The sequence below is a fragment of the Zonotrichia albicollis genome, chromosome 21, assembly GCF_047830755.1.
Source record: "Zonotrichia albicollis isolate bZonAlb1 chromosome 21, bZonAlb1.hap1, whole genome shotgun sequence".
In the NCBI taxonomy this organism is placed as follows: Eukaryota; Metazoa; Chordata; class Aves; order Passeriformes; family Passerellidae; genus Zonotrichia; species Zonotrichia albicollis.
This window is the reverse complement of record NC_133839.1, coordinates 4689559-4702323: the sequence shown is the minus strand read 5'-3', so window position 1 is coordinate 4702323 and position 12765 is coordinate 4689559. Positions and strand designations below refer to the sequence as shown.

General features: G+C 50.1%; 1 protein-coding gene across 2 annotated transcripts in view; it reads left to right on the top strand.

Annotated features, from left to right (window-relative positions):
* Positions 1-12765, top strand: part of ASTN2 (astrotactin 2) — a 352662-nt gene that overhangs the window by 222814 nt on the left and 117083 nt on the right. For both annotated transcript variants that reach the window (XM_074556304.1, XM_074556303.1), the window contains 3 exons: positions 3782-3906; positions 4260-4364; positions 6339-6518. In XM_074556304.1, coding sequence (XP_074412405.1) covers positions 3782-3906; positions 4260-4364; positions 6339-6518 — 410 coding nt within the window. The remainder of the gene's footprint in view (positions 1-3781; positions 3907-4259; positions 4365-6338; positions 6519-12765) is intronic.

The window sequence follows — 12765 nt, the reverse complement described above, 5'->3', positions numbered from 1 at the left end:
AGGAAGGGTTGGTTTGCAGAGAGCATCCTCAAGGCCATGCCCTGTGGGAGCAGAGTGCCAAGGGAGGATGCCACAGCTGACTGAGCTAAAGAGGAGAAGCTGCTCCTTCACCCAGCGGTGCTGCTAACAGGAAAATGAAATGCATGTCAGCCACCAGCTGATCTGTGCCTGCTGCAGGCCAAAATCCCCCTGCCAGCTTGGCTCTGGCTTTGAGAGCATCTCAGCAAGGAGACACAGGTGTCCCAGGGCCAGTAGAATTGTGCCCTGGAGCAAATCTTCACCATGGCTCATTCCTGGACGACCACAGCACTCCAGCTCCTCCCCAGGGCCTGCACTGAGCTCTCCGGCTCTCCCCATACCCCATTTTGCCTTTATTGGTCCTTTCTAGAGGCTCCCCACGGGCTGTGTGAGCTGCTGCCAGCACTGCAGAGTGCTGCACCACAGCTCTGCTGCACAACCTTGGCTGTGCTATGAAAGGTCACAGTCCCCAAAAACACAGCTGGATTGTGCATCTGGTGACAGAGAACAGTGCCACAGCAGGATCCTGCGGCCTGAGCCCTGCTGCTGGTACTGAGCAGCCACTAATTGCTGTTACTCCAGCAGCACCACGAGATGTGGGAGCTGCTCTCAGCTTGGCTCAGGCTTTGAGCATCTCAGCAAGGAGATGTGGTGCCCCAGGGCCAGCAGAACCGTGCCCTGGAGCAGAATCCAGCAGCCATGGCTCAGTCCTGGAGGACCATGGCACTCCAGCTCCTCCCCAGGGCCTGCACTGAGCTCTCCTGCTCCCCACAAACCCCATTTTGCCTCTTCTGGTCCTTTCTGGAGGCTCCCCACAGGCTGTGTGAGCTGCTGCCAGCACTGCAGAGTGCAGCGATGCAGCCCAGTGCTGCACCACGGCTCTGCTGCACAACCTTGGCTGTGCTATCAAAGGTCACAGTCCCCAAAAACACAGCTGGATTGTGCATCTGGTGACAGAGAACAGTGCCACAGCAGGCTCCTGCTGCCTGAGCCCTGCTGCTGGTACTGAGCAGCTATTAGCTGCTGTCACCCCATCAACACCACGAGGTGTGGGAGCTGCTCTCAGCTGTCTGTGCCACCCCAGGCAATGGGTGCATTGTAGGGCTCAGCTGAGGATACACCAAGTGTCCATCAAAGCCAGGATTTTGAACTCAGTTTATTCCAGGCAGCTGCCTTTCTCCTCAGCCCAGTATCCGAGCTCCCTAAAGCCTTTGGCCATTTGACCTTTCCCAGCATCAGGCTCGTTTGCATGGACTCAGTTCCCTCCAAGGCAGGCACGTGCTCTGGGTCAGATGCTGCTGGGAGGAACTGCATTTCCTCGTGTAATGACTCAGTATCTGCAAAATGCCTTGGGAGATGCTCAGATCCCCACCAGGAGAGTGCTGGAGAGTGGATTCTGTGTGCATACACTGGAGAGAGCTGTGTGCTCACTGCTCCAGTGAGTCCTGGGCAGCTGTTGCACTGGGGAGATGCCAGGGGCAGAACAAGAGCCACAGGAGGATGTTGTGGGGCTGGCAGGTTTGTCTGCATGCTGCCTGGTCCCCCTGCAATAACCCTGTGACCCCCCCACACCTGGCCCTGCACTCCTGCAGAGTGGATCCCCCTGCATCTTGCTTTTCCATCACTCTTCTCCATGGCTTTGGGATTTGGCAGCACTGATGTTTTCCCTTTTCTGCTGAGGCAGAGCAGCAGAGACACCAACATGCTTCTCCCCCTGTTCCCTACCAACTTGCTTTATTTTGCAGCCCAGTTTCCCACCACCCACACGGCTCCAGCAGTAATTGCAGCTCCCCATTTGGAATTGCTGTGACAGCAAAGGGCTCAGAGCAGCAGAACATTCCACCATGGGGATTCCATGCCTAGCGGGATCAATTGGAGATTTGTGAGCATGCTGGGAGTGAGAGACTTTTCCCCTCAGAAAAAATAAATCACTTTTTTCCTTTTTTGCACTGAGACAGTGCAGAAAGTGATACTCCTGAGATGCAATCAGCTGCTGGTGGCTCTGAAATGGGGGCGTAGCATGAGACAGGCTGCCAGGGAATCATGGAATGGTTTGTATTGGAAGGGACCTTTAAGATCATCTTGTTTCAACCATCCTGCCATGGGCAGGTGTGATGGTGTTCACAGGGGTCTGAGGATGAGGGAAGAGACGAGGATCTGACTCCATGTTTTAGAAGGCTGATTTATTATTTTATATATTACATTAAAACTATACTAAAAGAATAGAAGAAAGGATTTCATCAGAAGGCTGGCTAAGAATAGAATAGGAAAGAATGATAACAAAGGTTTGTGGCTCAGCTCTCTGTCCAAGCCAGCTGACTGTGATTGGCCATTAATTAGAAACAACCAACATGGATCAATCACAGATGCACCTGTTGCATTCCACAGCAGCAGATAATCATTGTTTACCTTTTGTCCCTGAGGCCTCCCAGCTTCTCAGGAGGAAAAATCCTAAGGAAAGAATTTTCCATATAAGATGTCTGTGACAGGCAGGGACACCTCACCTTTGAGCATATTGCTTAAAGCCCCATCCAGTGTGGCCTTGAACAGTTCCTGTGCCCCACTCATGTCCCTACCTTCAGATGCTCTTGTCCTGCCTTGAGGCTGGGAACATCCCCAGCCTGGTTGCACTGGGCTGCGGCTTCCTGCTCACCTCTGGTGCAGGTTGCAGTGGCCACATCTTGGCTCCAGAACAGTGAAAGTGTTCCCTGAAATCAGCATCTCCCTGTGCTGGGACCCATGGAGGTGGCCAGGGTGTCCCCAGTTGTGAGATGACCACAGGATGATGGATCATCCCCCCAGGGATGGGCTACAGCGGGTAAAACCAGGGTAGGTGAGTGAAATCAGCAGCTGTTTAAAGGAAAATATATTACAAAAAATGTAGCTGGGGCAGGCTGTGCCAGTCTGAACCTCCCCCAAGCTCCTGGGGCTGACCTGATTTTGCAGGAACCTCCCTTTCTTCTGCTCTGCTGCCCTTTTGTCTCCACACCTGGAGGATGCAAAGCCTCCTGGCCTATATTTTGGCTCTAAGATCAATATTTAAAATCCCCCCTCCTGTTTCCTCGGCGCAGGCGCGAGGCATTTCCCTTTCCAGGGGAGGCTGGTCTCCCAGAGACCTGTCTGTTCACCATTTCAAATCATTTCCCTGCTACCCTTGTTCTAGAAACAATTCATTAGGGGCCTATTATACAGTGTTTTACCTGCCAAGGTTAGAAAAGATCCTGCATGTGTGGTGAAATTGTGCTGTGAGCTGTACACCAGAGTGGGAGTTTTTGTGTCTGTATGTAAAATATCCTTTTTCTGCCTTTTGGAGAGTGAGTCACTGGTGGGGGGTGAAACATATAGAGGTGATGATGGTGCTTGGGGAGCCCCAGCAGAGCTTGGTCACTGTCCACATGAAGGTGCTGCAGGTGTGCAAAGGGGCAGTTTTGGGGTGTAGCAGCCATTCCTCTTTCTTTGCCTCCTCTCCAGGGCCCACTTTGAGAATCTGGGCCAAACCCAGTGGCCGGGTCCCCAGGCTGAGAGCTGTTCTGTATTTCTGGAGCACTAATGGAGCTGCAGTCCCTGGGGAGCTCATTAAGCATCATCTCAGAGGGCTGCACAGCCAGGCTGGCTGCTGGGGAGGCTGCACACCCCATCTCCTGCTCCAGGGGATGTCCCCTGTCCTCCTGAGCCGCTGTCCTGGTGCCACCAGGGCTGCTCGGCCTTGCTGCCCTGCCGTGCTCTGCATCGTTGCTTTGCAGTTGTCTTTTTCTCTCTGCAGGGAGAATAACTTCATCAAGGACTTCCCCCAGCTGGCTGATGGGCTCCTGGTGATCCCCCTGCCCGTGGAGGAGCAGTGCCGTGGTGTCCTGTCAGAGCCCCTCCCTGATCTGCAGCTCCTCACAGGTACGAGCTGCAAACGGGGAACAGAGCACAGGAGGGACAACAGGAGCACAGGAGGGCGACCCCTTCTCCCAGCCTGGACCCCAGTGTGGCTCCTCAGGGGCATCATCCCCCACTTTGTGCCAGAGGCAGAAATAATCTGGGGGATGTGTGAGTCCATCCCAGCATCGCCATCCCTGTGAGCAGTCACAGCCATCCCAATGCTGCTCCAGGTACCCCAGGGCATCACCAGTGAGCTCTCCAGCCCTTCCACCACCCCATTTCTCACCCCTGCAGCACACAGCAAGGTGGGAGGGGGCATTCAGCACTCCCCAGAGCGTGCTCTGCAGTGTCACCCTCCTGCTTTGCCTTTGCAGGGGACATCAAGTACGACGAGGCCATGGGGTACCCCATGGTGCAGCACTGGCGGGTCAGGAGCAACCTCTACAGGGTGAAGCTGAGCTCCATCACACTCTCTGCAGGTGAGGCATTCCAGGGGCAGGGACATGTGTGTCTGCATGGCTGGGTGGTGGTTTTCTGCCCCAAGCATCCCACTGACATTTCCCAGCTCCATGCTCTGTTCCCAGTGCTGGGAGGTTCACCTCCTTTTTTACAGGAGGGAAACTGAGGCAGTGAGTTTGTGCAGCAAGAGGTGAGGTCAAGCCAGTAAGCAATGAGCAGGAAGGATTTGTTTTGGGGTGTCTGTTTATATCTATATGTACAAAAAACAGCCAATCCCTTAAAAAAGGGTGGTTTTCAAAAGGAACTGAAGCACTTGGAAAAGCAGGTCATATAAAGCAGGGAGTCACAGATGAAGAAGGGGTGGGTGGGAGGATCCTGCAAATGTCAAAACATTTCACTGCCACGTTTTTACAGCTACACATTTTGTTTCAGGAATGCTGAAACATTTTGTTGCGACCTGAAATGTTTTGCCTTTTCGTTTCAAAATAGCATTTTTTATTTAAAAATCAACGAGGTTTTAAATGGTGAGAGAAAGGAAAAAAAAGATTTAGTGCTAACAGGCTGCACAGCCCCAAAATGAAATAACCTGCTCAGAGCTGAAAAAAATATGTGGGTTCAGCTCAAAATGAATTCTTCTGGCTTTTTTATTAGAACAACCTTCTCTTTCAATAAACCAACCGACCAACCAGCCAGATAATCTCATTTTGGTGACAGCTATGACGTATTTTCTCGCAGTATGTTTCCATTCCAGCACTGAACCAAAACGGTGCTTTCAGCCTGCTCTAAGTGATGCTGAAGTGCTGTGGAGTCACCATTGTCTGGAAATTTCACCTCCACAGGGCAGCAGGGGTCCATCGTGTCCTTGTCCCGTGCCAGAGGTCCCTGCTGTCCCCATGGATGTTGCTCAAGTGATGCCTTGACCTTTGCACATCCACGGAGCTGCCACCAGCCCAGCCCTGTGTGTCCCTCTGGGCTGACTCCAAATTCCCTAAAAATAGTTCCCAGTTGTGCTGGGTGTTTGCATTAAGGATGGAACATCTCTTATGGTGGATACAGCCAAAGAAAGGCCAAGCACATCCTCTGGGGAGAGTGTTCATGATGTGCCAGCAGGCTGGAGAGCAGAGGAGCTGGCAAGGATGGGGGTTTTGTGTGTGTTTGTGTGTGCGTGCACATGTTCATATGCACATCCCTGTGAAATTATCTGAGAAATTTCTTAGGGAGAGGAATCATAGAAAGAAGTCAGAGCCACAGCCTGGGGTAATAACAACTTGTAGGTTCCAAAGGATCAGGTGCAGGCAAAAAAGGAGGGACTGCACCCATGTGGGGTATTGCCAGCAAGGGGGGCTATTAACAGACCACAAACGGGACAGGGCTGCTGTGGAACTGCCTTGAGCTGTTTTATTTTCCAGCATCAGTCTCATTACATGATTATGACAATGGGAAGATGCCAGCAGCTCACATCCCAGGCAGCAGACCAAAAAACTTAATGTTACAACTCACTTTATAAGCTTCTTGACCAATCCCACAAAGCAAAAGCACATTGACAGTAGTTCTATCCAACCACTGTAAGCACACGTACCTTTGGTTAAAACAATGCTTGCTTATTTTGAATACAATACCTGCTTGTAAGCCTTAAACACAACACACAGAGCTCCATTATTAAGCTTCAAACTTCCTAACATCTTTCTAGATGAACTTTCTGTAGTTTAGAGAGTTATTCTAGACAAGCATTAATATACAGATCATTGTTCTATTTGCCCTTGCTTTTCTACAGTTTAAATATTTTTTTCTGCTGACCTATCTCATGGCTGCTGCATAGCTCTGCTCACAGTTCTGCTGTCTCTGAGGCCTGCCTTTTGCAGCTTTCCCAAAACCCTCTGATTTTGTGGATTCCCACTGTGGGGCCTTGTATGACCTCTGGGGCTCCTTTCCCCTGGGTTATTGCTGCCAGCCCTGCCTGGCTGACCTGCCCACCCCCTGCCTCCCTCCCACAGGCTTTGCAAACATCCTGAAGATCCTGAACAAGGACAGCAGCCGGGAGGAGCTGCTCTCCTTCATCCAGCAGTTTGGCTCCCACTACATCGCCGAGGCGCTGTACGGCTCCGAGTTCAGCTGCACCATCCACTTCCCCAGCAAGAAGGTCCAGCAGCAGCTCTGGCTCCAGTACCAGAAAGGTGAGGAGGGGGATGGCAATGGGCAGGGGCACGAACATCAGGTGTCACGTGCTGGTTTTCATCCATCACCCCCTTTCCCACGCATACACCATCACCATGGAGGCAGGAGGTTTGTCCCAAACTGAGTGCTCAGTGTCAGCTGGCACATGTCATCTCTGAGCCACCCTGCCTGCTCCTGCCCTTCAGCTTCCACCCTCTGGCTCCATCCTTGCCCAAGGTGACCCCCTTCCCCCCACACTGGCCCTCCCATGCCAGGGTCAGCTGATGGAGATGTGACATAAATGAGCTGTCTCAGAATGGCTTTGTTTTATTGCTTGTGACAATGACAGTCTTTAAGGAAGTGCATTAAATCAATAGCAGACTCATTGTGCTACACCATAAATAACGAGACACATCATTAAACAGGGCAATAAACTTCAGGACTTTGAAGTAATACAATTAGGTTATGTTTATAAAAACTCCCTTATCGCTGTAGCCTTCCATTTGCCAATTCATCTCTCTCCCCAGGGATTTGGGGATATGCCTTGGATCTGATATTTTTCTATTCAAAAAATATCTGTGGTGTATCACAGAGCCCACCTTAGGGCTGATGGTGACAGAGGTCATCAGGGCACTTGCATCCTGCTCTGGTGGCAGCCTCACCCCCTGGTACCCAGCAGAGAGGAGAGGTGTTCTCCCACACACCACCTCCCTTGCTCTTGGCTCATTTTCTTCTCTGTTTCCCCAGTGTAGCTGGTCTTGTAAGCGTATTTATAACAGCCTGTGCTCGTTTGTTTGGGTTTTAAATAGTGATAAATGAAGTTTGCCATAGCAATGCCCCTGTTTAGCAGGAGAAGGCACGTGGAGGTGGGCTGTTTATGTACTCATGGTGTTATTAATCACTCGGGAGCATTCCCTGCAATCCAGGGGCAAATGTGTTGGTGGGGAGCAGATCCCATGGTCCTAGTGCCATCAGCTGGGACCAAACCAAACCCAGACAAGGGTTTCTCAGGAGAATGAGAGGTGGGAATGAGGGGCAGCTGCTGCAGTCCAGGCCTGGCACAAGCATTGCTGCTGTTCCATGATGCTGGGATGAGGGGGGACATGAACAGTGCTTGATGTGGTGGTGAAATATCTCCCATTCCTTCAGTCCCATCTCCGCCATGTCAGAGGCAGCAGTGGCTCAGGGCTCAGCCACAAAGCCCTGGGGTGGCACAGGGCTTCAGTGACAGAATAATTCCCATTTTAGTCCTGGTATGCAGCTGGCTGAGGTGGATCCCTCGCTCCCCACCTGGGTCCTGCCCCCACTCCTGGAGCTGTGCCTGGCTGCCCTGGCATTTGTGGGGCATCCAGAGCATCCTTTCCCAGTGCCTGTGAAGCACCAAAGCACTCATGGTACTCCAGGGATCCCCTGAGGGGTTGCATGTAATGCCTGGACATAAACTTTTCACTCCTGATTATTCAGCATTTGGGCACCAGGTGCTGTCCCTGACTTTGTGTTTTGTTCCTGGCTCCATCTGTGGCTTTGGTAGCTGGTGGGGTTGGTGAGGTTGAACTTTGGGACTCTGGGCAGTGAAGAGGTGACCCAGTGTTGTATTCAGCTCTTTGATGGCCAGAAAATGCTCTTGGAAGGACATTGAGGATGTTCAGGACTCTTGGAGAGATTAGCCTGTGGACAGAGAAAGTGTCATGGGAAACCCAGGGCTCTGTCCCAGGGAAATTCCAGTTAGCCAAGAGAAAGAATTTGCTATTCATGGTAGATGGATTTTATTCCCAGCTTCTCTACTGATTTACCCTCATTTTGCCAGCGACATAAGGCAGATAGGAATAAATAGCTCCAGCTAGACAGTTCTGGATGCCTTCTCCACTCAGAACAGCTCTGGCCTGCCGGGCTCCCCGCTGCTCAGCAGCCCGTTCTGAGCTGCTCAGTGAGCACACATATGCATCAGCTCTAATAAATATAAAAGTAGGGCCAGAATAACTGGAATTTGTTAGTGGACAAAACTGGTCACAAGAGGAGGGAGAGAAGAGAGTCTCGAGCTAATTGGAACGGCACCAACTCTGAGAAAAATGCACATTACAGGGTGTTTGCAGCACTGCACAGAATTATTTTAATATTTTAATCAACTTCATAAATCAATCTCCAGGCCTCAGGAGGAGGCCTCCAACAATAAAGGCACAATCTGTGCGTAGGGCCCTAATTGAAAACATGGTTTTGAAGAGAAGCTCTCACTGCTGGTGCCAGCACAGGCTCTGGCTCTGAGCTGGCCTGGAGCTGCCCAGAGCCTGTGAGGAGGGTCAGGATCTGCAGAGCTGTCCCTCCTGCCGGGGCAGGCACAGGGACACATCTCTGGGACAGCACAGAGCGGGCAGCCTGCTCTGCTGGGGCAGTGACAAGTGTTCCCTTCCTCCTGCAGGAGGATATGGGGGAAATGAGGTGCCAGAGCAGCCTGCCCTTGTTCCCAAGGGTTTGCAGGAGTGAATCCTGCAATGGAGAGCCAGACAGGCATGGTGGAACAGCTGCAGCACAGCCAGCACTGTGCTCCTTCAGGGCGGGATTGGGAGCTTCCCCCAGGCTCCCTCACAGGAACAGCCTCAGTCTGTGACCACACCAAGGCAAACTCCAATTTTGCTTCATACAGAGTGATTAAAAGGCCATTTTTTGGGCTGCTTGCTCTGGCTCTGTGCAGCCAAGCAATGCTGTAACACATTGAGTGGCCTCCAAGCAGAGACCTTGAGATGGACCCAGCCATTGATCTGTGCCGTGGGAGCCTGCATTGCTTTTCTTCCCTGGTGGAGCCAGCATTTAACACTGACGGTGCCTCATTAAGTTGGTAGCAGTTGTGTGAGGACCTTCATTTGGCAGCTGGGACAAACATGATGTCCCCAGCCAGCTCCAGCTGTGTGTAAGAATGTGCTGGGCCTGGTGGGATGGAGGGAACCAGCTTGGTCACAGTGGTGCTGCAGATTTCTGGAGAAACCAGTGTGGAGAACACCCTGGAGTGCTGGCTGCTGCACAGCAGTGCCTCCATGGCATCCACAATTCTTTTTCTCCATTCTGTCCCCACAGTCACTAGGTTGGGGTGGATGAGGTGTTGGGAGATGACACAGCCAGGACAGCTGACCTAAACTGGGTCATTCCTCATCATATATTGCCATAATAATAAACCTGGAGGTGGAGGCTGGGAGTCACCCCACCTCAGAGACTCAGAAATTGCACATCAGGCAAGAGAGTGATCCCTCCATCCAGCAAATCCCCCTGCTGGGGACCACTTCATTCTCTGATAAAAGTTCATCAGAGAGCTGGTGGGTCTGTGGTTCCTCATTCTGGCTGGTGAGGAGAAGAAGAGCTTGCTTAGGGAAGAGGAAGAGCTGCTCTGAGAGCAAAATCTGACAGCCCTGGTGAGATTTCTGCAAGAGCTGTTGCAGTTTGCTTATTCCCACTGGAGAAGCCCAGCTGGGAAGCAGGAAGGGATGCTGATGGGCTCAGGATGTGTGTGCCTGGATGGGGAGATCCACAGGGTTTCACTGCCCAGCTGGGAGGTTACTTTAGGTCTGCAGTGAGGGAAATGTTTGTTTTTCTTGAATTTCCTATGATCTCTAGATAGAATTTCCTTGGCTGAGGTTCCCTGGCTACAGTGAATGCTCAGCAAGCTCAGCCTGTGGCTGCTGCAGATGGGAGATGTTCATGTTCCCTCTCAGTAATTGATCATTTATGGGAATATTCCATGGAGGGGCTGTGTTTGGTAGGTCCTGTCACATTCCCTGAGCCTTTCTGCTCCCTGCCCTCCCCAGTGCTTGCTTCTCTTCTCTTGGACAACCCTCTATGAACTCCATTTACCTGTAAGAGGTCACAGTTTTCATGTTTTCTTGTGAACTCAGCAGTTTTGATAGGAGATCTTCACAAATATCCTTCACAAAATTAAGGCCAGAGCCTGGAGCTCTGCTAAAACAGCAGTCCATATTCCTCTGAGTGAGGCCTGGGGCTCCCTCCTGTCCTTTCAAGGCTCCATTTGTCTCCCTTCAGGTCTGATACTGCCATTAACACAATTAAGATTGAACTGGTCCACAGGAACTTTTAGTTTTCCTTTCCTAGATGCAATCAGGTGCATTAAGAAAGCTGTAAAGCCACTTTTTAGCTGGTAAAGGACATAATGGGTTTCCCTTATATGTGCTTGGTCAGAAGTAGAACACACAGAATTTCCCTGGTTTTCAGATCTGTCCCTATGTACAACCACTCTATTACCTTTTTAACACTCTTAATTGCTTGGTTTATATCATTATTTCAAGCCCTCAGATTTCAACATTTTGTTCAGAGGAGGTAAAAACACTCTAGCTGGTTGTCATGAAATTTAGTTTAGACTAAAACATGTGCTGTGAGTAAGTCTGCTAAATGACCTTGTGCACTTCTCATTGTAATCCAGAATTGCCAGGCAAGTTGAGTAATTAGTTGTGCAAAATGAAATAACTTTAAATCCTCACATTGAGTAACGACCCAGAAAAATCACTTAAGCTGTACAATAGGAACAACTCAAAGCATTTGGCTTTATTTTCACTTTTGTAGCTCTGCCCTCTTTGATGAGGAACAGGCTCTGCTCCTCATCCCTTCATTCCCTGGCTCCTGGTTTTGCCCAGAACAATGTCCATGGCTCAGCTGTTCTGCCCTAAGAAATCAAAACTTGTGATAAAGCTGCAGGGTAGATCTAACAGCACCATAAAAAGGCTTGAATAATGTTTGATAAACCAGAAATTCATACCTGTTTAAAGAGCTGAGATGAGCCCAAATGATGAAATCTTTTATCCAGATCAGCCACGTGGCTGCAGAGGGAGGGGAAGGGAAAACCTACATGTGCTGTGGGTGTATCTGCTGAGGAAAATGTCCTTGCTGACCATCCAGGAGCACTTCTGGCACCACCCAAGCTGGGGTCGAGGCACCTTCACAGCTACAAACCCACCACACTCAGTCACAGCAGGTTTCCTCACCAGCTCAGCTCCCATGGCAGAGTTTTGATCTGAAAATAATTCAGTCATGGTGCAACATCACAAGAACAGCCTGAGCTGGTGCCTCCAAGGAGGGGGACTACAAACAGAGGAAACCCAAGCATTTTATACCCTCACAATGCAAAGTCTGAGGTTTTCTAGGTGAGCCCATGGCTCCTGATGTGTCCAATCAGCTGGCTGTGTCACCAGACCATGGATGAGCCAGGGACACAGGTAGCAGATGACTCACAGCACATGTTTTAGTCTAAACTAAATTTCATTACAACCAGCTAAATTGTTTTTACCTCCTCTGAACAAAATGTTGTAATCTGAGGGTTTAAAATGATGACATAAACCAAGCAATTAAGAGTGTTAAAAAAGTAATAGAATCGTTGTGCATAGGGACAGATCTCAAAACCAAGGAAATTCTATGTGTTCCACTTCTGACCAAGCACATATAAGGGAAACCCATTATGTCCTTTAATAGCTAAAAAGTGGCTTTTCAGCTTTCTTAATGCACCTGATTGCATCTAGGAAAGGAAAACTAAAGGTTCCTGCAGACCAGGCTCCCAAATACAATTGAGCTCCCAGAGCCAGTGAACTCAAACCAGACTTGTGAACCATCAGGTGACAAAGGAGATACTGCCCTTGAGGCAGTGTGAGTTAAGGTACAAAACCACAGCATTTGTTTAGAAAGGTGGGTAGGGAAGTGTCAGGGAAAGTTCCACGAGCCTGCCAGGATCAGATTTCTCCTTGGCAACCTGACACATAAAAGGGTCTCGTAGCCACTGTGCTCCCAATCTAATCCCTGCTGGCTGTAAAATCCAATCTGCCACCGAGGGGAGAAGATGAAGTGTTTTAATAAGAAAATGAGCCGTTTGCAATGCACTTTTAATTGGATCAATTTTTCCTTTATTACACAATCTTTAAAAACCAAACACATACGTATGACCAGACAAGCTCTTCCTCCAGATACAGAGCAGGAGCCAAACTATTTCAACATAATCCTTAATTACTCCATTTCACCTCGTTTGGCAGATGATCATGACACTGTGTGGGAGCACCACAGCAAGCAGAGCTCTGTAAAATCATCTCAGTCGAGTTTTTTTCAGGGGATGTGCAGACCCTGGGAGAAGGACAGCAGATTTTCTTTTTCCCTTTTCTCCTTGAAATCTCAGACTGGAAGAGCTGCAGGCAAGACAGAGCCCCAGGCGCTGACTGCAGTGTCCTGGCCCACCAGTGCCTCACAGGGTGGTGTTATTTTGTTATTTTTCTTAATCCTCTGAGT